At 41.4% G+C, this 22,154-nt stretch overlaps 1 protein-coding gene and 1 long non-coding RNA gene across 4 annotated transcripts; both read right to left on the reverse strand.

Annotated features, from left to right (window-relative positions):
• Positions 1-414: 414 nt before the first annotated feature.
• Positions 415-22,016, reverse strand: COX7A2L (cytochrome c oxidase subunit 7A2 like). 2 transcript variants are annotated; one of them, XM_060653546.3, is made up of 3 exons: positions 21,816-22,016; positions 2,350-2,481; positions 415-1,288 (listed from the first exon to the last, which is right to left on the reverse strand). In XM_060653546.3, exons 1-3 carry the CDS (start codon positions 21,885-21,887, stop codon positions 1,148-1,150), a joined length of 345 nt encoding a protein of 114 aa, XP_060509529.1. In that variant the 5' UTR covers positions 21,888-22,016; the 3' UTR covers positions 415-1,147. The 2 variants fall into 2 exon arrangements, with proteins under 2 accessions (XP_060509529.1, XP_060509519.1); XM_060653536.3 differs by having other exon boundaries at positions 21,810-22,016.
• LOC132691810 (uncharacterized) lies at positions 2,490-21,161 on the reverse strand. 2 transcript variants are annotated; one of them, XR_009616002.3, is made up of 3 exons: positions 20,978-21,161; positions 15,784-15,907; positions 2,490-9,564 (listed from the first exon to the last, which is right to left on the reverse strand). It is a non-coding gene; the product is annotated as an uncharacterized LOC132691810 (long non-coding RNA). The 2 variants fall into 2 exon arrangements; XR_009616004.3 differs by lacking the exon at positions 2,490-9,564 and adding an exon at positions 14,125-14,697.
• Positions 22,017-22,154: the final 138 nt, after the last annotated feature.

The following is a 22,154-nucleotide window of genomic DNA, read 5'->3' on the forward strand; positions in this document are numbered from 1 at the left end:
CAAATAAGGGCTTCCTAGCCAGTGAGGATGCTAGTGAGTGTTTATTTTATCCTTAGTAAAAGGTCACTCTTCTTTGCTATGGCAAGATACAGACTACCACTTTCTATAAAATAAAATCCCACCTTTTCTCAGCATTAATATAGGGTATGTGAAATCTACCAATTGTGACAGCACAGGAAATTAATGTCTAAAGAACTGTGTATTACAGGCACATTTCACGAAGGGGCAAGCTGGTTTCTTACAAGGAACCATATGGTAATCATCAATATGCCATTGGCCTATTACTTGACTTTGAGGAACTACTTTGTAAAGATTATCTGGTGCCCAATTAAAAAGAAAGAAATTAGACTCAGGTTTAAGATGCCTCTGGTTTTCTGAAAGTATTCTGAAAGGTCATTCAAAAGGACTTCAAAATTTATATTTTTCATTCATGTATTTATTCCACATTCAAAATAAATCACAATTTAAAGCCATAACATTTTGAAAAGGTAAAGGAGAATCTGTGTCACAGCTGCATTAATAAAACACACTGCTCCAAAGTGCAACACTAAACAGGTGTTCTCTGTTCCCAAGGTGGAATAAATACATAACAATTACACATAAAATTTCACTAGTGATCGGAGATGAGGCAAATAACCCTTGGAAACAAACTGCCCAATGAATAGAGGCAGGCAACAAATAATTTTTCTCAACATTTTGTCACAAGAAGGAAAAGTCCCTAAGGTGTCTACTAACTCAAACTCCTGTTTCATGCTCCTGGCCTTGGCCTCTGTCTTCCTTCCTCAGTCACATCCAAATCCAGAAAGGCTTCTGCACCCCATGCTCAAAAACACCACCATAAGTCCCTAAGGATCTCCACACAGACTGCTGTTAATGAGCCTGTGTGCAACCTTCGTCCAGAATCTCCAGGGAAATCAGGAGCTCAAAGAGCAGCAGCATTTCTTTAAACAATAGTCTTAACTATCCAATGAGCTCTGATGGACCATGTGCATTTCATAAACAAACCAAAATACGGCCTTAATATCTATTTTTCTGGGAAAATGTTAAGTAAACCATTCAAGTAAAAAAGAAAATGTTTACACAACAATGAAAAATGAAAATTCAAAGGGTTTATGCCAAAAAGCAAACCAGTCCTCTGCAGCCTAACTCATTTGTTTTTGGGCTGCGAAGCCATGTAGAGAGCAATCAGGCAGTAGATGGTCCCTCCCACTGTCAGCGCCATGGTGGTCCGGTACAACATTTGGTCAGGCAGGCCTCGTTTCAGGTGGATGGGCACACCGTCGGACTTCTGGAAAGCAAGGATTATCAAGGACATGGTTAATAAGAAGACTTTACAGTTTAGGCTAATAGGTCTTCATAACTAAGGCATCAACACACTGCAGGGGAAAAACCACCAATCCCTTAGAATCCTGACTCAACAGTGGTGTACATTTTCTTAAATACGCAGCTAAAGCTTGGAAGGCCAAAGTCATTCTCCAAAATGGGGCCTCAGGAACCTGCATGCAACAAATTTCAAGTTTCTAAGGAATTTATCATATATTGCTTAACTAGGCCAGTCGCACTGGTGAATTTCTTTTAAAGGCAAAAATAACCCACAGCTAAATGACTGCAGGTACAAGACATGCTCCACATTTAGTTTGACTTCTGATCATTAGTCAGTGATGTCTGAGCACACCAGGTCAGTTAGTAGGCTCAAGTCATGTTGTATTCAGTTTCTTTCCATTAAGCTGGTAAACCCTTGTTTAAAAAGAAAAAGACTCTAGGGGCGCCTGGCTGGCTCAGCTGGTAGAGCACGTAACTCTTAATCTCAGGGTTGTGAGTTCAAACCCTGGGCCTGGAGCCTACTTAAAAAGATAACAAAACCTTTAAAAAAGAGAGTCTCCATAAAATGTTTAATCCATTATTTTGCACAGTCTCCAAACTCCCTCCCCCACTATAACTCAAGACTCCAAATGCCCAATCAAGTCTTATTTATCAGATTAAAAAGGGATTAACCTAAAAAAAAAAAAAAAAGGGATTAACCTGACCAAAAGTCCCCAAGCCAGTCCTGAATCTGCACATATTTCTGAGGATATGGGAAGCTACCTTCTAGCAACAGCAATAACAAACACTCGCTCCCACGGCACCAGAGATGCAGCCGGGCCACTGATCTCTCAATTATCTGTATGTAGATTAACATTAATAATATTCTGAAATCCAATTCTGGCTGCTGTTGATCAGCAAACCCAAGAGAGCCTCTTCTAACAGCTCAGTGAATTTTAATATCAAGCAAGCAAAAACAATTAGAAGAAAACTCACTGCCAAAATAACAAGTCATTCTCTAGTGTCTCCTCTAGTGTTTTCTCTCACCTGGAAAAGCTTCTGCAGCTCAGGAACTTTGTTTTTCCCAGCATAATCATATGCAGTAAAATCAGAACTCAGTTTGGTGGGTGTGGCAAATATGATTGGCGGTGCTTCTGTGGAAACCACAGGCCTTAATCCCTGTAAGAAAAAGGAAAATGTCAAGTTGAAAGCATGTCTGGGCATATGAACAACCTTCAACAAGCAGGCTATCTGAAATCATGGAGGCAGTCATTCAACCACACAAGAGGGAAGGAAAGGCTCTCCAAGTTTGCATTACAAGGCCTTTAATTTTAAGATTTAAAGTCCTTAAACTTTTAACAAAACACTTTCCCACAGCAAACCCCATCAAGAATTCCCTGCCATTAAGATGGGGGTTTGAGGTGAGGGAGAGAGAAGCAAACAATCACAAAAGCCCAATCTGAGCTTCCAGAAAACCTATTATATCTACCTTCCTATCAATAAAACATTTTTAAGATTTTTATTTTTGAGAGCGAGCGTGAGTGAGAGAGAGAGAGAGAGAGAGAAAGAAAGAAAGAAAGAAAGAAAATGAATGGGGGAGGGGCAGAGGGAAGGAGACACAGAACCCAAAGCTGGCTCCAGGCTCTGAGCTGTCAGCACAGAGCCCAATGTAGGGCTCAAACTCATGAACGGTGAGATCATAACCTGAGCTGAAGTCAGATGCTTAACTGACTCTGCCACCCAGGTGCCCCTCAATAAAACATTTTTAATCTGTATGAACTTTTGGCTACATTTCAAAAGGGACCTGGCTGTCCCTTTTCTCCTCTGGGTGAGCTGATGTACTAACACAGGACTTCTAACCCCAGAGTAGACTTCAGAAACTTTCCAGACACACTGTAAAGAAAAAGCCCGATCTGGAAGAGCCTGCAATGGTAAGAGACTTGTCTTTCAGGACCAGAAAACAAAAAAATTAGAGCAATTGAAATTTCCGGCATTAATAAACCCATAAGTTAAAAAACAAATAATAAAACTTAAGGAAATTTCAATGTTCTCATCTGTGACATGTATACAAAAGTAATAGTATCTACCACTGAAAAAACAGCATAATAAATATGTGCTTAACATTGAATATTTACAGTCAATAAATATAAACAGAATGAGACTTGGGAGTTAACACAGGTTTGCTATTAGCAACTCCTAGAGCCATATGGATAGAAGGACCCACAGGCTTAAAAAGAACTTAAAGGGGAAGAAAAACAAAGTACTGTTACAGGCTATGCCAAGTAAAAGAAGCTAGTCAAAAGACCACAGATTATATGATCCCATTCATATGAAAGTCCAAAGCAAGAAAACCTAGAAAAACGGAAAGTAAATAAGCAGCTGCTTAGGGCTGGGGAATAAGCAATAGGGGGGTGATAACTGCAGGTTATAGGTTTCTTCTCAAGGGCATGAAAATGCTCTAAAGTTAATGCGGTAATGGTTGCACATGGTTACACTAAAACACTGAGTTGTACACTTTAAATGAGTGAATGTATGGTATGTGAATTATATTTCAATAAAGCTATTAAAAAAAAAAAAAAAAAAGGAACCCAAGGGAAACTCTGGTTTTCTATCTGATGGAGTAAATCTACAGTGGCAAATATAGATCAAGATGGTTCTCCAAAATAACCTGCACATTAAGATAGGAGCTAGAGTTACAAACCAATAAAACACATCCTTTTATATTAAATTCTAACTATAAAAAATAAAAACTTAAAGTTAGGAAGCAGAGTTCAAGCCCACCCTCTTCTATTTTACAGATGAAGGAGGAAAAAAAACCCTTTGCTCAAATTAACATAGTTGTCAGACCCCTGGTTCTTGATCTCTTCAAAGAAATATAAATTTACCTATAACTGACAAGACCTAAAGATCATATTATTGAAAGCCTCAATGATACTCCTACCAGGTAAGCATTAGGATCAACAGGGCAACAAAAAAGTATTAAAGCAAACTTGGGTTTCGGTCCTAGACGGCAGCATAGAAAGACGCTGAACTCACCTCCTCCCAAGAACACACCAAATCTACACCTACACAGAGAGCAATTCCTCCTGAATAAGAACTGAAGGCTGATTCAACAGCTTCCACACAACAAAGGATAGCGTGACCACACAGAGAACAGCTGGAGACAGAGATGGGGGGAAGGGGGGTGTTAACAATAGAAATGTAACAACAGGAATGTAACAACAGGAATCCCACCCTGATAGGAGGAACTGAAGTAGGGAGGAATAGCACAGATAGGCCTGCACAGATTCACCCAACCTGAGCCATGGCAAAAAAAAAAAAACAAACAAAAAAGCAAAAAACAAAAAACCGCACACACACAACAGTATAAACAGTAAATAGACTGTAAGTGAAGGAAACCCATTTATTAACCCTAGAGCAACTACTAAATGGTAGGGGAACTGTTAGAACTCTCTTCGGTTAGAAGGTGCTAGCAAGCACCATTATGTTCCCCCCTCTACCTTGATAGTGCAGATGGGAGCAGGCACTCTAGCCAGCCTGTACCCTCTAGCCCCAGGCCCTAGCCCACACACCAGCTCCAGGTGTCCCCCACCACATGCACCTGCCTCACTTCCAACGGTCCCACCAAGGTGCTACCCCAGCCTGCACCAACTACAGCCCTAGCTATCTCACCAAGGTGGCCCAGGCAAGAAGCACCCTGGGACACCCCGGGCCTGCATCTGCTTCAGCTCCAGCCAGCCAGCCAGCCAGGGTACTTCCTACGCAGAGCACCCCAACCCATACCTGCCCTACCAGAGGCTCTTTCAGCCATCCCACTAGGGAGAGGCCCAAGGTGGAGAGCCTGAGGACAACCCAGCTCCTGCTGTCCCAGTAGGGCAGCACTGGAACCAAGCACTCCTGAACCACCTGGTCTGAACTCACCCCAGCTCCCACCATCCCACAGGGAATGTGCCCTGTGAATGTGCCCTCAGCCCATGCCCACTACAGCTCTAGCCAAACAAAGCCACCAGGCACACACAGTCTATACAAGGCACATTCCTACACAAGGCTACCCCTTTAAGACTGGAGAAGGTAACTGTTTCACCTAATTCATAGAAACAAACATAGACCGTCAAACAAAATGAGAAAAAAGAATACATTCCAAAGAAAAGAACAAAACTTCAGAAAGAGAACCCAAAAAAATGGAGATAAGCAATCTACCTGATAAAGAGTTCAAAGCAATGGTCATAGAGATGCTCACCGGAATTGAGAAAGAGTTTAAGAGAACTCAAAGAAGAACTAGGAAAGAACCAATCAGTGTTGAAAAATACAGTAACTGAAATGAAAAACCACTAGAAGGAATCAGCAGATTAGAAGATACAGATAAACAGATCAACAATCTGGAAGACAAAGTAACAGAAAGCACCCAAGCTGAACGGCAAAAGGAAAGAATAAGAAAAAATGAGGATGGGGCACCTGGGTGGCTCAGTAGGTTGAGCACCTGACTTCAGCTCAGGTCATGATCTCATGGTTCACGAGCTCAAGTCCAACATCTGGCTCTATGCTGACAGCTCAGCCTGGAGCCTGCTTCAGATTCTGTGTTTTCTCTCTCTCTCTCTTTCTCTGCCCGTTCCCCTCCCCTGCTCATACTCTCTCTCAAAAATAAAAACATTAAAAAATAAAAGAAAAAAATGTGGATAGATTAAAGGGACCCATATGACAATGTCAACTGTACTAATATTCACATTATAGGGGTCCTAGAAGGAAAAGAGAGAAAGGGGCAGAAAAGTTATTTAAAGAAATAACAGCTGAAAACTTCTCTAACCTGGGAAAAGCAGACATCTAGGTTCAGGAAGCAGAGAAAGTCCCAAACAAGATGAACCCAGGAAGGTCCGTACCAAGACACAATAACAACAAAATGTCAAAAATTAAAGGCAGAATCTTAAAAGGAGCAAGAGATAAGCAACTAATTATGTACAAAGAAAACCCCATAAAGGCTATCAGCTGATTTTCCAGCAAAATCAGTGCAGACCAGAAAGGAGTGGCACAATATATGCAAAGCATTGACTGAAAGGAAAAACCCTATAACCAAGAATGCTCCACCTGACCAGATTATCATTCAGAACTGAAGGACAAATAAGAGTTTCCCAGACAAAAGTTAAAGAAGTTCATCACCACTCAACTAACCTTAGAAGAAATGTTAAAGGGACTTTAAGTGGAAAAGAAAAGGCCATAACTAAAAGAAAATTATGAAAGGAAAAAAACTTCACTGGTAAAAACAAACATAATAAAGGTAGTAAATCAATCACTTATAAAACTGGTATGAAAGTTCAAAGACAAGAGTAGTAAAATCAATTACATCTAAAAAATTTGCTGAGGGGTGCCTGAGGGGCTCAGCGGGTTAAGTGTCCAACTCTTGATTTTGGCTCCGGTCATGATCTCACAACTCGTGGAATCAAGCCCCATGTCAGGCTCGGCGCTGACAGCATGAAGGCTGCTTGGGATTCTCTCTCTACCTCTCTCTGCCCCTCTCCTCCTCCTGCTTGTGTTCTCTCTCAAAATAAATAAGTATTAATAAAAAATTCGTTGGGGTGCCTGTGTGGCTCAGTCAGTTAAGCGTCCGACTTCAGCTCAGGTCATGGGTTCAGCTGAATCTCACCGTTTATGGGTTCGAGCCCCACGTCAGGCTCTGTGCTGACAGCTCAGAGCCTGGAGCCTGCTTCAGATTCTGTGTCTCCCTCTCTCTCTCTGCTCCTCCCCTGCTCACACTCTGTCTCTATCTCAAAAATAAACATTAAAGAAAATTTTTTTTAATTCACTGACAGTCACAAAATACAAAGATGTAAAATATGACATTATACACATAAAACATGGGGGAGGGTTTATTATGTAGTGCTTTTAGAATGTGTTTGAACTTAAGCAACCATCAACTTAATATAGACTGCTATATACTTAGGATGTTATATATGAACCTCATGCTAACCATACACCTATAAAAATCCACAAAGAATAAAAAGAAAGGAATCCAAGTAAAACACTAAAGTCATCAATTACAAGAGAAGCAAGTAGAAGAAACAGAAAACCTACAAAAACAATAAGAACACAATTGACACAACAGCGATAAGCATAAACCTGTCAATTATTACTTTAAATGTAAATGGTCTAAATACTCCAATCAAAAGACAAGGTGACTCAATGAATAAAAAACAAGACCCATCTATATGCTGCCTACCAGAGGCTCTTTCAGTCCTAAAGACACATACAAACTGAAAGTTAAGGGATATAAAAAATACATATATTCCCCACATAAATGGAAGCAAAAAGAAAGCTGGGATAGCAAACTTATGTCAGACAAAGTAGAATTTAAAGCAAAGACAGTAAAGGGGCACCTGGGTGGCTCAGGTGGTTAACTGTCCAACTTGAGCTCAGGCTAAGATCGTGTAGTTAGTGAATTCGAGCCTCACATTGGTGTTTGTGCTGACAGCTCAGAACCTGGAGCCTGATTCAGATTCTGTGTCTCCCTCTCTCTCTGCCCCTTCCCCACCCATGTGAGAGCTCTCTCTCTCAAAAATAAATTAACATTAAAAAATTTTTAAAACAAAAATTCTAATAAGAGACAAAGAAGGGCATTATATAAAGGGATTAATCCAACAAGACGATATAACAACTGTAAATATCTATCCATGCACCCAACACAGGGGCACCATATACAGAGCAAATAGTAATAGGCACAAAGGGAGAAATTGACAGTAACACAATAACAGCAGGGGACTTTAACAACCCACTTACATCAATGGATAAAGCATCCAGACATAAAAATCAATATGGCTTTGAACAACATTAAACCAGACAGACCTAGCAGATATATATAGAATATTCCATCCCAAAACAGCAGAATATACATTCTTTTCAAGTGTACGTGGAACGTTTTCCAGGACAGATTACATATTAGGCCACAAAACAAGTCTCAATTAATTTAATAAGACAGAGCATCTTCTCCAATCACAACAGTATGAAACCAGAAATCAATTACAGGGAAAAAAATGGAAAAAAAAAACAAAAACACATGGAGGCTAAACAACATGCTCCTGAACAACCCATGGGTCAAAGAAGAAATCAAAAGGGAAATTTAAAAATCCATGGAGAAATGAAAATGGAAACAATGTTCAAAATCTCTGGGATGCAACAAAAGCAGTTCTAAGAGGGAAGTTTATAACAATGAAGGTCCACTTCAAGAAACAAGAAATATCTCAATCTTAACTTTACACCTAAAGGAACCAGAAAAAGAACAAAGACCAAAGTTAGTAGAAAGAAGAAAATAACAATTATAGTAGAACGAAGTTAAACACAGACTAATAGTAGAAATAAGTGAAATGGGGACTAAAAAAAGATCAATGAAACTAAGAGCTAGTTCTGCAAACAGATAAACAAAATTGATAAACCTTTAGCCAGACTTACCGAGAAAGAGAGAACTCCAACAAAATCACAAATAGAAGTTACAACTGACACCACAGAAATACAAAGGATTATAAGAGACTATTATGAAAATTATATGCCAACAAGTTGGACAACTTAGAAGAAATGGATAAATTCCTACAAACATGCAATTCTTCCAAGACTCAATCAGGAAGAAATAGAAAACCTGAGCAGACCAATTATTAGCAGTGAAAGTGAATCTGTAATAAAAAAAAAAAAAAAACCTCCCAAGAAAGAAAAGCCCAGGACCACATGCTTCACAAGCAAATTCTACTAAACATTTAAAGAAGAGTTAAGGGGCACCTGGGTGGCTCAGTCGGTTAAGCATCCGACTTTGGCTCAGGTCATGATCTCTCAGTTCATGAGTTCGAGCCCTGCATCAGGTTCTGTGCTGACAGCTCAGAGTCTGCAGCCTGCTTCAGATTCTGTGTCTCCCTCTTTCTCTCTGCCCCTCCCCTGCTCACACTCTGTTTCTCTTTCTCTCAAAAATAAAATAAATATTAAAAAAAATAGTAAGAGGGGCACCTGGGTGGCTCAGTCAGTGAAGCGTCTGACTTTAACTCAGGTCATGGTCTTGCAATTCACGAGTTCAAACCCCATGTCAGGCTCTATGCTGACAGCTCAGAGCCTGGATCCTGTTTCAGATTCTATTTCTCCCTCTCTCTATGCCTCTGTCACTGTCTCTTAAAAATAAATGTTAAAAATTTTTTTAAATAAAAAAATAGTAAGAAAAAAGAGTTAACACTTATCTTTCTCAAATGATTCCAAAAAACTCTTCCAAATTCATTCTACAAAGCGAGCATTACCCTGATAACAAAACCAAAGACAATACAAATTTTATGTATATAGATATAGATATATATAGATATATATAGTCCAGTATCTCTGATGAATACAGATGCAAAAAATACTCAACAAAATTAGCAAACTAAATTCAACAATACATTAAAAAGATCATTCACCACGATCAAGTGGGATTTACTCCAGGATGCAAGATTGGTTTCATATCCACAAATCAAAGTGATACACAACATTAACAAAATGAAGGATAAAAATCACATTATCACCTCAACAGATGAGAAAAAACATCGGACAAAACATCGGACCCATTCATGATAAAAACTCTCAACAAAGTGGGTTTAGAGGGAACATACCTCAACATAATAAAGACCATATATAACAAATCCACAGCTAACATCATACTCAATGGTGAAAAGTGAAAGCTTTTTCTCTAAGATCAGGAACAAGACAAGGATGTCCATTTTCACTTTTATTCAACACAGTATTGGAAGTCTTAGCCACAGTAATCAAACAAGAAATAAAACATATCCTAATTGGTAAGAGAAAAGTAAAAACTTTCACTATTTGCAGCTGACATAAGAAAAACCCTAGGGGCATCTGGATGGCTCAGTCAGCTGAGTGTCTGACTCATGATTTCAGCTCAAGTCATGATCCCAGGGTGTGAGACTGAGCCCTGCTTAAGATTCTCTCCCTCTGTCCCTCTCTCCTGTTCATGTTCTCTCTCTAAAAAATAAAAAAATTTAAAAAGAAAAATAAAAAGGAAAAGAAAACCCTAAAGGCTCAACCAAAAAACTATTACAATACATGTAAAGTTGCAAGATACAAAATTAAAGAAACCTGTGGCATTTTGATATCTACTAACAATGAAGAAGCAGATTAAGGAAACAATCCCAATTACAACTGCATCAAAAAGAATAAAATACTTAAGGAATAAATTTAACCAAGGAGGTGAAAGACCTGCACTTCAAAAACTATTAAGACAGTAAAGAAGGAAATTGAAGACACACATAAATGGAAAAATATACCAGGCTCATTAATTGGAAGAATTCATACTGTTACAATGCCCACATTACCCAAAGCAACCTACATATTCAATGCAATCCCTATCAAAATACCAATAAGATTTTTCACAGACCTAGAATAACCCTAAAATTTGTATGGAATCACAAAAGATCCCAAATAGCCAAAGCAATCTTGAGAAAGAACAAAGCTAAAGTTATCACAATCGCAAATTTCAAGATATACTAAAAGCTACAGTAATCAAAACAGTATGGTACTGGCACTAAAACACAGATCAACAGAACAGAATACAGAGCCCAGAAATACAACACTGACACTTACATGGTCAACCCTACAACAAAGGAGACAAAAATATACAATGGGGAAATGACAGTCTCTTCATTAGTAGTGTTATTAAAACTGGACAGCTACATGCAAAAGAATGAAACTGGGGGCACCTGACTGGCTCAGTGGCACAGCATGTGACTCTAGATTCTAGGGTCATGAGTTCAAGCCCTACACTGGGCATAGAGCTTACTTTATTTTATTGTATTTATTTTTTTAATGTTTATTTTTCAGAGAGAGACAGAGCACGAGCAGGGGAGGGGCAAAGAGAGAGGGAGACACAGAACCCAAAGCAAGCTCTGGGCTCTGAGCTGTCAGCACAGAGCACAATGTGCAGCTCAAACCCATGAACTGTGAGATCATGACCTGAGCTGAAGCTGGACACTTAACCAACTGAGCCACCCAGGTGCCCCTAGAGCTTACTTTAAAAAAAAAAAAAAAAAAAAAAAAATGCTTTTGACTTTTGGCGGAGAAGGTGAAGGTGCAACTGTTTTTGGTCATCCCAAATCTGGGTTCATCCAGCCACCTTCACCAGGCCACCTAAGTTCAACCCTAATGAGATCAAAGTCATATATGGAGGTGCACCGGTGGGAAAGTTGATGCCATGTCTGCCCTGACCCACAAATCAGCTGCCTGAGTCTGATTCCAAAAAAGGTTGGTGATGACATAGCCAAGGCAACTGGTGATTGGAAGGATCTAGGGATTACAGCGAAACTCACCATTCCAAATAGATAAACCCAGATTAAAGTGGGACCTTCTTGCCTCTGCTGATTGTCAAAGCCCTCGAGGAACTACCATGAGACAGAAAGAAGCAGAGAACTATTAAGCAGAGTGGAAATATCATTTTTGATAAGTCTGTCAACACTGCCTGACAGATGTGGCACCAATCTTTAGGGGCGCCTGGGTGGCTCAGTCAGTTGAGCGTCCAACTTTGGCTCAGGTCATGATCTCGCGGTCTGTGAGTTCGAGCCCCACATCGGGCTCTGTGCTGACAGCTCAGAGCCTGGAGCCTGCTTCGGATTCTGTGTCTCCCTCCTTCTCTGCCCCTCTCCCACTCATGCTCTAGGTGTGTGTGTCTCTATGTCAAAAATAAATAAACATTAAAAAAAAAAGCAAAAATAAATTGGGACTACATCAAACTAAAAACCTTTTTGCACAGTGAAGGAAACCAACAAAACAAAAAGGCAACCTACTGAATGGGAGAAGATCTGTGCAAATGATACATCCAGTAAGGGGTTATTATCTAAAATACATAAAGAACTTATACAACTCAATACCAAAAAAACGTACAGAAGACCTGGAACACACGTTTTCCAAAGACGACTTACAGACGGCCAACAGACACATAAGAAGTTGTTCAATATCACTAATTATCAGGGAAATACAAATCAAAAACCACAGTATCACCTCACACCACTCAGAATGGCAAGTATCAAAAAGACAAGAAACAACAAGTGCTGGCAAGGATGTAAAGAAAAAACAAACCTCATCCACTGCTGATGGAAATACAGACTGGTACACCCATTATGGAAAACAGTAATGCAGGTTCCTCAAAATATTAATAATACAAATACCATACAAACCAGTAATTCTGCTTCTGGGTATTTACTCGAAGAAAACAAAAATGTCAGTTCTAAAAGATAAGTGCGCCCCTATGTTTACTGCAGTATTATTTACAACAGCCAAAATACAAAAACAACTTAAGTGTCCTCTAATAGATGAATGGATAAAGAAGATGTGGAGTAATATTCAGCCATAAAAATGAGATCTTGCCATTGGCCAACAACCTGGATAGGAATGAGGGTACTCTAAGTGAAATAAGTCAGGCAGAAAAAAACAAATACCATTATTATTCTACTTAGGTGTGGAATCTAAAAAATAAACAAAAAATATACACAGACCCACAAATACAAAGAACTAACTGGTGGTTGCCAGAGGGGAGAGGGATCGAGAGAATGAAAGAGGTGAAGGAAATAAAGAGGTACAAATATCCAGTTATAAAATACATGCCAGGAAGATGAAAAGTACAGTATAGTCAATAATGCCGTAATCGCTTTGTAAGGTGACAGATAGTAAGTACACTTACTGTAGTGAGCATTTTGTAATGTATATAATTGTGAAATCACTACGTTGTATACACCTAAAACTAATATTGTAAATCAACTACACTTCAATTAAACTCCCCCCTCCAAAAGTAAACTTGGTTTCTATTTCTTTGACATAGTCACACAAATGGGAATTATCTGCACTGCATTCACTCACTCAGCACATATTACTGAACACTTAGTGAAAATATACGATGAAGAAGACAGATACGATCTCTGCCATTATGGACATTAATGTTATGGAATAACAGCCACTAATTATCTACTGAGCCCTTGTTATACACCCAGCATCCTGTCAAGCATTTCACAGCATCATCTCATTTAATCCTGCCAGCAAACCTACCAAGATGTTACTGTTTCTATTTTATACAGGAGAAAACTAGATCAGAGAGGGTAACTTGCCTAAGAGCATGTTGCAAAAAAGATGGAGTTTAGTGCCAAAATTCAGGCCTCTCTAAAGTCCAGAGACTTGGTTTGTTTTCTGCTTTTTAATTTTTTTTTAACATTTATTTATTTACTTATTGAGAGAGAGAGAGAGAGAGACACACACACACAGAGTGAGCGAGAGTGTGCACATGCGTGCAAGTGTGAGTGGAGGAGGGGCAGAGGGAGACAGAGAGACAGTCACAGATTCAGAACCAGGCTCCAGGCTCTCAGCTGTCAGCACAGAGCCTAATGTGGGGCTCGAACTCATGAACTGTGAGATCATGACCTGAGTTGAAGTTAGATGCTTAACCAACTGAGCCACCCAGGCGCCCCTGAGAGACTTGGGTTTTTAAGTATTCCACTACCTGCCCCCACTGCCCCTCTCAACTACTGCTTAAAAGCAATAATTCGGGGCGCCTGGGTGGCGCAGTCGGTTAAGCGTCCGACTTCAGCCAGGTCACGATCTCGCGGTCTGTGAGTTCGAGCCCCGCGTCAGGCTCTGGGCTGATGGCTCGGAGCCTGGAGCCTGTTTCAGATTCTGTGTCTCCCTCTCTCTCTGCCCCTCCCCCGTTCATGCTCTGTCTCTCTCTGTCCCAAAAATAAATAAAAAACGTTGAAAAAAAAAAAAATTAAAAAAAAAAAAAAAAAAAAAAAAGCAATAATTCATATAAAGTTTGGTGAGTAAGCCACTAGTCTAAATTTAGTAATATAATACACTCAGACTCACAAGGATTCAGAGATGGGAAGAGAGGTCCTAATGACTGAGATAAGAAGGCAAAAAAGGATCGCTCTTTGAACTGAAAATTTTAACATGTGAGCTCTGTATTTTCTCCTCTAAGGATTTCTCCTTGAATGCAAAAATTGAAAAATCCTTTATACCAAGCATCTCCAAAAATGGTTTGAAATTAAATTCTTGTTTTGACAGGACTAATGTGGAGCATTTTTAGAAAGGATTATACCTAATTGCTCAGTGTTTGTTCACCCATCAAGTGATTCAGAACTACAGCAGCTGTTGAACAATATCTGAAAACAGGAGTATCAACCATCTGAATGGTTTTAAATAATTCCGTATTTCCATTTAGAATACTGTAAAAGTTTGGAATATAGAATTTTAAAATTACCTATAATCCCATTACCTTATCCCATCAACCATTATGAACTGTATATTCTCCTCCAATCTTTCTTCATATGCATATTTTAACATCATAAAATTCTACATCCTCAGAATCCTACAAAACCTTCATGAATATTCTTCACATCAACCCTGTAAATAAGGTATTATCAGCCCAAGTTACAGATGATTAAAACAAAGCTCAGAGATTCCATTAGGAAGATGGGATTCAAACCTACACAATTTTATTATACCATACAATCAATAATTCAACTGTCCTGGCCCCACCAATAAAAGGAATGGATATTCATCTATCTGTCATTAAACTTCCTAACAATTTAAGAGCAGTCAATGTTTCCAATGTTTCAAGGCAGCTAGACAAGACCGACACTGGTGTTCTCAAGAGTGGACTTAATTAACCAAGAAGCTGTATTTACAGGAAAGGAAATCCCTTCATGCATGCCTCTTCCAGGGTTGCAGCTGTCCCAATATACAATTATGAGCCTCCCCATCTGAAAACTGACAACAGCATAGTTACAGGTTTTCTGGCCCAAATCCTTGGAATCATTCTTAATTCTGCACACACACTGTAAATCCTTATGGCTCTACCTTCAAAATCTATTCAGAATCTGACCACGTCTCACCCATCTCCACCAATGCATACTCTGGTCCAAGCCCCTGGATTTTTTTTTTTTTTTAAGTTTACAGAGAACAAGATCAAGGGAGGGGCAGAGAAAGAGGGAGATTATGACCTGAGCCGGTGTCAAGCCTCGAAGGCTCAACCAACTGAGCCACCCAGGTGCCCCCAAACCCCTGGATCTTTATGACACCCTCTTAATTGCTCACCCTCCTTCCATTTCCACACTTGCTACCCTGCATTCTACTCTTAATGCAGCAACCAGTGATTGGAGAGATCACTACTCAGCTCAAACCTCTCCCAAAGCGTCCTATCTCACTGAGCTAAACCCAAAATTACTACAATGGCTTCCAGGGCCACGTGAGATGCACCCTTCAAACCCCACCACTCCACCACCACCATCATCCCCTCTCTCCACCCCAGCCCACTAGACAAGCCCCTTAAATCTCCCAGGCATCAGGCATTGTTCCCTCTACCTACAATGCTCTTCTCTAGGTATCCACGTGGCTGGCACCCTCACCTCCTTCAGGTTTTTGCCCATGTGTCACCTTCTCAGTGAGACATTCCCTCACCACCCTTTTACGGCATGTCCTCCCACTTACCCTCTTTCTCCACAGCACTTATCAGCACATGGTATATTGTATTTTACTTTGTTTACTGTGTCTCCCCGACTGCAATAGAAGCCCCATGAGGGCAGGTTTTGTTCACTGCTCTTACTTTCCTAGACTTAAAAAAGCAAAAAGCACATTCAATAAATATTTGTTGTAAGTATAAATAAGCTATAGCTTCACAACAATGTAGACTTGAGTATTTCAGAACCAAAGTCATGTAAACCAAATCAGCACTTGATGGCAGAGCCTCCCATACCTCCCACGAAGAAGAAAACTAGTGAATGAATGCTGTTCTTAAAATAGTGGACTGTAGACCAAATGGAAATCACAGGTTTTGCTGTGTTTTTTTTTTAATTTTTTTTTAATGTTTATTTTTGGAGAGAGAGAGAGAGAGAGCACAAGCAGAGGATGGGCAGAGAGAGGGAGACACAGAATCTGAAGCAGGTTCCAGGCTCTGAGCTGTCAGCACAGAGCCTGATGCAGGGCTCGAACTCACGAACCATGAGATCATGACCCAAGCCGAAGTCGGACACTCAACTGACTGAGCCACCCAGGCGCCCCGGTTTTGCTTTTTAATAGCAAATCTCTTAGCTATTTACACAATCACTACCCCTACAGTTAAAACCATTCAACCACAACCATTTAGCAGTTGAATTCTCCTTAGTCTAATTGCTCCAAAATAATTTTTTTTTAAGACTTTATTTTTAAGTAATCTCCACACTCAACACAGACTGAAACTCACAACCCCAAGATCCAAGAGAGCCAGCTCCACCAAACGAAGCAGCCAAGGGCCCCTACTACTTGCTCCAAATTTTTAGAGACGCACGCTTGATTTTTTTCCCCCTGAAGTTGACTGGCCCAAGTTTCCCTTTTGCTCTACCTTTTAGGTTTGAGAAAGAGAAGAAATAAGAGAATTACCCAATTTTTTTTTTTTAATTTTTAGAGGCACCTGGGTGGCTCAGTCAGCTAAGCGCCCGACTTCAGCTCAAGTCATGATCTCACAGTCCGAGTTTGAGCCCCGCGTCGGGCTCTGTAATGACAGCTCAGAGCCTGGACCCTGTTTCGGACTCTGTCTCCCTCTCTTTCTGCTCCTCTCCTGCTCGTGCTCTCTCTTTCTCTCAAAAACAAATATTTAAAAAAAATTTTTTTTTAACTGATAGAAACCGAAAACCTCTTGCCCTCTGATTTAGGACTAGAATCAAGTTTCAATCTGCAGTGACTCAAGTTGTTCCTAACTGCCAGCTAGATATCACCACCTCCATGTTTCCCAGACACGTCACACTCTGCAAGTCCTAAATTCACCCAGTTTCTCACAAATCTATTCAGGAGCCCCCTGTTTTTAAGGACAGCACCACCCTCCTCTCATTACTGTCATCTCAGAGTCCTCCTTTCTCATTCCCACAATCTCCCTCATCAGTCACTAAGTCCTTATCTCCCAGACATCCGTTTCTCCTTTCCCACTCAGAAGACCCTGAACTATTCTATGGGTATAAGAGGCATCCTTTCACTGGTCTCTCCCAGTAGACTAACTTTTCGAAGCACAGCTCTGGTTATGATACTTGTTCCTCCATCATAAACCTTCACGCAACTAAAGGTAAGAAGTATGTCCTTGTTCCAACCTCTGGATAAGACTCTACCACAACTTCCTGCATCAAGTCGCTTTGCAAATTCCTATTTGTTTCTCACAAAATTAAGTCCTACCATCCTATACCCTTCATGACCTATCTCCACCTACCACAGCTAAACTTACTACTCAGTGATTCCCCTGCAGCAGCCCCCACCCCATCACTCCCACAAGTCCCTTTACCTAGAAGGTCATCCTGCCCTCTTAATTAGAAGAACTGTTGGGTCATAAGGTAAACGCGTTTCTTTTTTCTTTTTTTTAATTTTTAACGTTTATTTATTTTTGAGAGAGAGTGAGTGTGCACACAAGCGGAGGAGGGGCAGAGAGAGAAAGAGAGAGAGAGACATAGAATCTGAAGCAGGCTCCAGGCTGAGTTGTCAGCACAGAGCCCGACACGGGGCTCGAACCCATGGACTGCAAGATCATGACCTGAGCCAAAGTCGGACGCTTAAATGAATGAACCACCCAGGCACCCCAAAATGTTCACTTTTTAAGAAACTACTGGACTATTTCCAAAGTGGCTGTGTGGTAGGGTCCCCTCCCTAAGGAAAGACAAAAACCTCAAGGCAACCTGACCTATACGCATAAATGACAACATCCCTCACGACCTTGTTAACAGGAGACCACTTAATCAAACTACATGTTTGTGTGTTACCATATATGGGAGACAAAGAAGTAAAAAAACGTCTTAAAAAACTACGCCACGTGGCATTCAGGGCTCAGTGCTTTGAGTACAAACCCAACTGAGCAGTGTGGGCAAGAATAAAGTTGCTTCCTGGAAAGAAAAGCCTTGGTGTCACCACTCCTGTGGGAGAATCCTGCCACAGCTGAATCATTTTACATTCCCACCAGCAATACAGTAGGGGTCCTGTTTCGCCACATTCTCACTAACACCTGTTGTCTGTCTTCTGATTTTAGCAGGTGTGAAGTGGTATCTCACTGCAGTTTTGATTTGCATTTCCCTAATGACTAATGATATTGAGCATCTTTCCGTGTTTATTAGCCTCAATTTATTTTGACATAGGACACAAAAAGGAAAATACTTTTCTATCAACCACTGGAAAATACAATTACTTATCAAATTGATCTACCTGTACCATTGTTAGCAAACTAGCCTTTCTATACCAAGTTATTCAATGCATGTTAGCTTATTCACTTTAGGAAATACTGAGAGTTACAAACATATACATTTTACATTGTTAACGTTTCCAGGAAAGGAAAAACTAAAGTACTCCTAATTACCAAAGCCAGAACACCTGGTTTGGGGGTGGGGTGGGGTGTGTGCCTGTCACAAGCACTCTGAAATCCATAGATAAAGTCTACACAGTATCACTTCTTTCAACATAGCTTAAGAAATCCTTGGGCACCTGGGTGGTTCAGTCAAAGAGCTCTTGATTTCGGCTCAAGTCATGTTCCCAGAGTCCTGGGATAAGCCCGCATAGGGCTCCGCAAATAGTGTGGAGCCTGCTTGGGCTATTTTCTCTCTCCCTCTCTCTCCACCTTCTCCCCGCCCTTGCTCGCGCTCTCTCAATCAATCAGTCAATCAATCAATCAATCGGGGCGCCTGGGTGGCTCAGTCAGTTGAGTGTCCAACTTCAGCTCAGGTCATGATCTCACAATTCTTGAGTTCGAGCCCCCGCAACAGGCTCTGTGCTGACAGCTCAGCTTCAGATTCTGTCTCCCTCTTTCTCTGCCCCTCCCCTGTTCGCACTCTATCGAAAATAAACATCAAAAAAAAATTTTTAATAAAAACAAAAAATTTTAAAAACTGATTTAAAAAAAAAGGAAATCCTTAAGTGACTAAGAAGCATGAAGCCTGCTTGGAACATTCTCTCTAACTCTCTCCTTCTGCCCCTCTCCTCCACTTGCTCACGCTCTAAAAATAAATAAATAAATAAAAACAGATCTAGGGGGGAAAAAAGGAAATCCTTAAGTGACTAAGAAGTTTAAATTCTCAAGAGAAACACAATTTAAGAGGTGCTAAAAATCTGAAGGCCCTATCTGTACCACATGCATTTCAGGGTAAAAATCTCTGCTAATCTCAGGGTAATCTCTGAGAGCTAATTTCAATATATGCTAGGGCGCCTGGGTGACTGTTGGTTAAGCATCCAACTTCGGCTCAGGTCATGGTCGCGCGTCATGAGTTCAAGCCCTGCATCGAGCTCTGTGCTGACAGCTCAGAGCCTGGAACCTGCTTGGATTCTCAGTCTCCCTCTCTCTGCCCCTCCCCTGCCGTACTTTATCACTCTCTCAAAAATAAACCAAAAAACAGTATGGAAGGACAAAAAAACCTTATAAAAGAGTAGCATGTGGTTCCACTTCCCTGAAATTCAGAAACATGCAAAACTATTTATAAAAGTCTGAGTAGGGAAGGGAACTTCCTAGGGGTGATGGAATGTCCTATATGTTAACAGGGCTGGAGGTTACAGTGTATGCATTTGTCACAACTCATTACACTGTAACATTTAAGATCAGTGCATGAAAACTACATGTCTTTTGAAACAAATATGATAGAAAAGGCTATTCCCCTGTAATCTACAAAATAAATAAATCCCTATGGACAATTCCTTCTTTGACGTCCTTTGATCTTTCTTTGACCCCATTTGGCGTCAGTGACACCACCAGGATGGTTTCCCTTCTAATCTTGGTTTGTTTTTTTCAAAATGTTTCTTTATTTTTTAGAGAGAGAGCACGAGCAGGGGAGGGGCAGAGAGAGAGGAAGACAGAATCTGAAGCAGGCTCCAGGCTCCCAGCTGTCAGCACAGAGCCCAATGCTGGGCTTGAGCTCTTGAACCTCAAGACTATGATCTGAGCCGAAGTCGGACATTCAACCGACTGAGCCACGCAGGCGCCCCACCTGGTTTGTTCTTTTGATAAATTTTCCTCCTCTACCCTCCGCTTCGCGTTTCTGTAGCCTAGTCATCTTCCCACCTTTCTTCCTTATATGCTCCCTGGATGATCCCCTCCCCACCACAGATTCTACCAATTATGGGCTGAAGACAGCCAGCTCTATTAAACTTCATATTCATAAATCCAGCTGGTACCAAACATGACATCATCCAATGGTCAACATTTATAAACCTGGACCCTTCCTCCCAAACCCCACACCCCCCCCCAAAACTTGCCCTTTTTCCCCTCTCTACCCTAGTTAACATTAACAGCACGTCCAATCTTAGACTGAAATTACTCTTAAACACCTTCCCCACTTAGACAAGCCGCTGTGTCCCCCAGAAAAAGGAGGAAGTAACATAATAGAGCATTCTTTACACCCCACGTAGGATCCTTACTATTCCAGTCCAGTTTTCCAACTGCGTATTTCACAAACCGTTCCCACACTACTCCATGAGGATAAGGAATATGATGGTATCTAACACTCAACTTCTGGAGAATAGCTACCACTTATCAAGTACCAACCACCTGCCAAAGACTGCCAGTCATTTCATTTAACCTGTAGGAAAGCTGCCCTAGATGAAACTAAGCTCACGATAAAGTAATCCTGGGAAAGGCCATAAAATCAAAGCATCAAAGCCACGATGTTAGCTCATATTAAGAGTCTACAACCGAAGGGGGACCTGGGTGGTTCAGTCGGTTAAGCTCTTGATTTCAGCCAGGTGGTATCTCACACTTGTGAACTGGAGCCCCCATTTGGGCTCTGTGCTGATGGTATGGAGCCTACTTGGGATTCTCTCTCCCTCTGGCTCTCTGCCCGCGCTCCCTCTCAAATAACTTAAAAAAAAAAAAAAAAAAAAAAAGTCTACCACTGAGACAAACTTCAACAGGCAAAATCTGAATGAAATTGGAATACTTTTTAGACTCAAATAACGGCCATCAACCATTTCACCGTTGAGAAACGTTAAGGTCGTTACACGTAACTGCCCAGGCTCACCTGGACATTTGAAAGAACCCATTAGGTCTCTTAATTCTGATCCTACAGCCTCTCCTGCCCCTATGGCTTCCCTCGGGGCTGTCATCCCAGCTCTCCAATCTCGTGCTTTGATGAGGCTTTTGGGCTACACGGGGCGGGGTAAGCAATGGAGCACCGAGGAGACCAAAAGCGAAACCTCCTTAAAAAGGACAAAGCCGAACTTCGGGGTCGCATTCTGGGCCACGCCGACCCCACAAGCCACCCCGAAGACCCAGAAGCAGCGACCTCGGAGGTCACCTTGACCCCAGCTGAGTGCCAGGCCCAACTTCCGCCCCGGGCCAGCCCCGACGGGGAAGCAGCTACAGAATTAGGAGCCTTTATGGCCGCCGCAAGATGTTGAGAGGCGCCGGGAGGGATGGTGCCGAGCTAAACCGAACCGCAGGCAGAAACCCCACCCGGTTCCGGCGCCACGACTGCCTGGCACAGAGGCTCGGGCAGCCACTTTTGTCCGAGAGGGCCTGAAGCTACCTGTACCTGAGGGCTGTAAGCGTCGGAAGCCCATGTTCCAGTCAACTTCTGCGTGAAGCCACTAAACTTGTAATACATGACGCCCGGTGACCGGCTACCCGCAGCCGGTGCCTGCGCGACTGCCTCAGAGAAGGACCCTGCCTTCCCTGCCGTCGCCTTAAGCTTCAGCCCAAGGACCCTGCGCCAGGAGACGGGCTGCCCGGATATCGCCTAATTTATAACATGCCCTCTTCAGTATATCAGGGAAGAAGAAGCCGGGGTCTAATGACAAGAAAGGCAAAAACAAAAAAACAAGCTCTTGGAGAGTGCAGAAAGCCGCCAGAGGGGGATCTGTAGAAACCACGA

The sequence above is a fragment of the Panthera onca genome, chromosome A3 (genome assembly GCF_046562875.1).
Source record: "Panthera onca isolate mPanOnc1 chromosome A3, mPanOnc1 haplotype 2, whole genome shotgun sequence".
Taxonomy (NCBI): Eukaryota; Metazoa; Chordata; class Mammalia; order Carnivora; family Felidae; genus Panthera; species Panthera onca.